This window comes from Apaloderma vittatum, unplaced genomic scaffold (genome assembly GCF_000703405.1).
Source record: "Apaloderma vittatum isolate BGI_N311 unplaced genomic scaffold, ASM70340v1 scaffold13237, whole genome shotgun sequence".
NCBI lineage: Eukaryota > Metazoa > Chordata > Aves > Trogoniformes > Trogonidae > Apaloderma > Apaloderma vittatum.
The window spans coordinates 1,622-2,877 of record NW_009726763.1 but is presented as its reverse complement, the minus strand read 5'-3'; the positions used below and the strand labels follow the sequence as shown (position 1 = coordinate 2,877).

The 1,256-nt window shown below is 45.3% G+C and overlaps 1 protein-coding gene across 1 annotated transcript; it reads right to left on the bottom strand.

The window, feature by feature from the left end:
• Window positions 1–88: 88 nt before the first annotated feature.
• LOC104276930 (UDP-glucuronosyltransferase 1-8-like) lies at window positions 89–934 on the bottom strand (the record flags this gene model as incomplete). Its single annotated transcript, XM_009873404.1, has 1 exon — window positions 89–934. A coding segment is annotated over exon 1 (846 nt), but the record flags the coding sequence as incomplete, so codon positions are not given.
• Window positions 935–1,256: the final 322 nt, after the last annotated feature.

Below are 1,256 nucleotides of genomic sequence, written 5' to 3'. Positions count from 1 at the left end.
CTCAAATATTGTAACTTTAAACTCACTTTAGGGAAGGTGTTTTAATTTAACCAGAATGGAAACTTCATTTGCAGAAAAAAGAAAATACCTTAGACAGTGGTTTCTTCTGAGCACAGTTGATACCTCCAACAAAGACCATATTGGGCATCACTGGTCTGACGTACTCAAACACAAAGTCAAATCTCAGAATTGAAATAGAAGCAGAGTTTATGAGATCTGCCAGGGATACATCTCTCTGAAGAACTTCAGAGGAAAGCTTTAATGCTTCTCTGTAGACCCCGTTACAGTACTGAAGCTCCAGGAGGGAAATCAATGCATTTTCCACTCTCTGGAAAAAAGTCATGTGGTCCGAGTTGAAGGTAAAGATTCTCGGGACGTAGGACAGAGGGCTTGGGCACTGTGTTGCTACATAGTGTAGGTTGCAAGGAAGTCCTCTCATGAAGAACACAAACGGAAGAGAAAGATAATTTGCAAGTGTTGCTCCACACATAAAGAAGGGGTCTGTTAGGACAGCATCGAAGTTGCTTTGATTCAAGTACTGCAGGGTCTCCTTGCTCTTGAACAGGTCCTTGCACTGAACAAAGAATGTGCTGAAAAGGTGCACTGATATGTTGTAAAGTGCCAGAGTGTTCAATGGGAAAGGCAGATCCTTCAGGTGAGTGGCAACGTACTCCTGAAAGGCGTTATCCAGCTCTTCTAGTGTTTGAGACACTGGGTATGTTTTCACCGTGTATGCGTCTGTCACTCCCGTGTTCCAGCTGACCTCTGGCAGGAGCACCAGCACTTCATGTCCTTTCTCAGCGAGCTTTTCAACCACAGGCTGCATGCTAAGCCAGTGGCTTCCAACCATGGGCACCACCAGGAGTTTTCCTCCATCTGCCAGGCCCGGAAGGAGGAGGATAAAAATCCAGGCAGAGGAAAGCTGCAAAGTCATGTTCCTGTGGCCAGAATGTGGACTGTGGAAGAGTCTTCTCCTTTGGGCTGTAGCCTGAAGCTGCTTTAGAAGGAAGCAGCTTGGTTCTTCTCTTGAGTTCTGCTGCTTTGTATTAATCTTCTAGTTAATGATTCACTGCTTTGTGTTGTGGGTGGTTTGGGATTTTTTTCATCACTTGTAAAGCCTACTCTGGTAACCCTTTCCTGTTCTGAGTCACTGGAGCTCCAGGATGTTCAACAGAGAACAAGCTCCTCAAAATGATAGTCAGATTTTGTAGGACTTTGCGTTGGATCACTGAGGACAGAACGGAGACGCTCAGGAT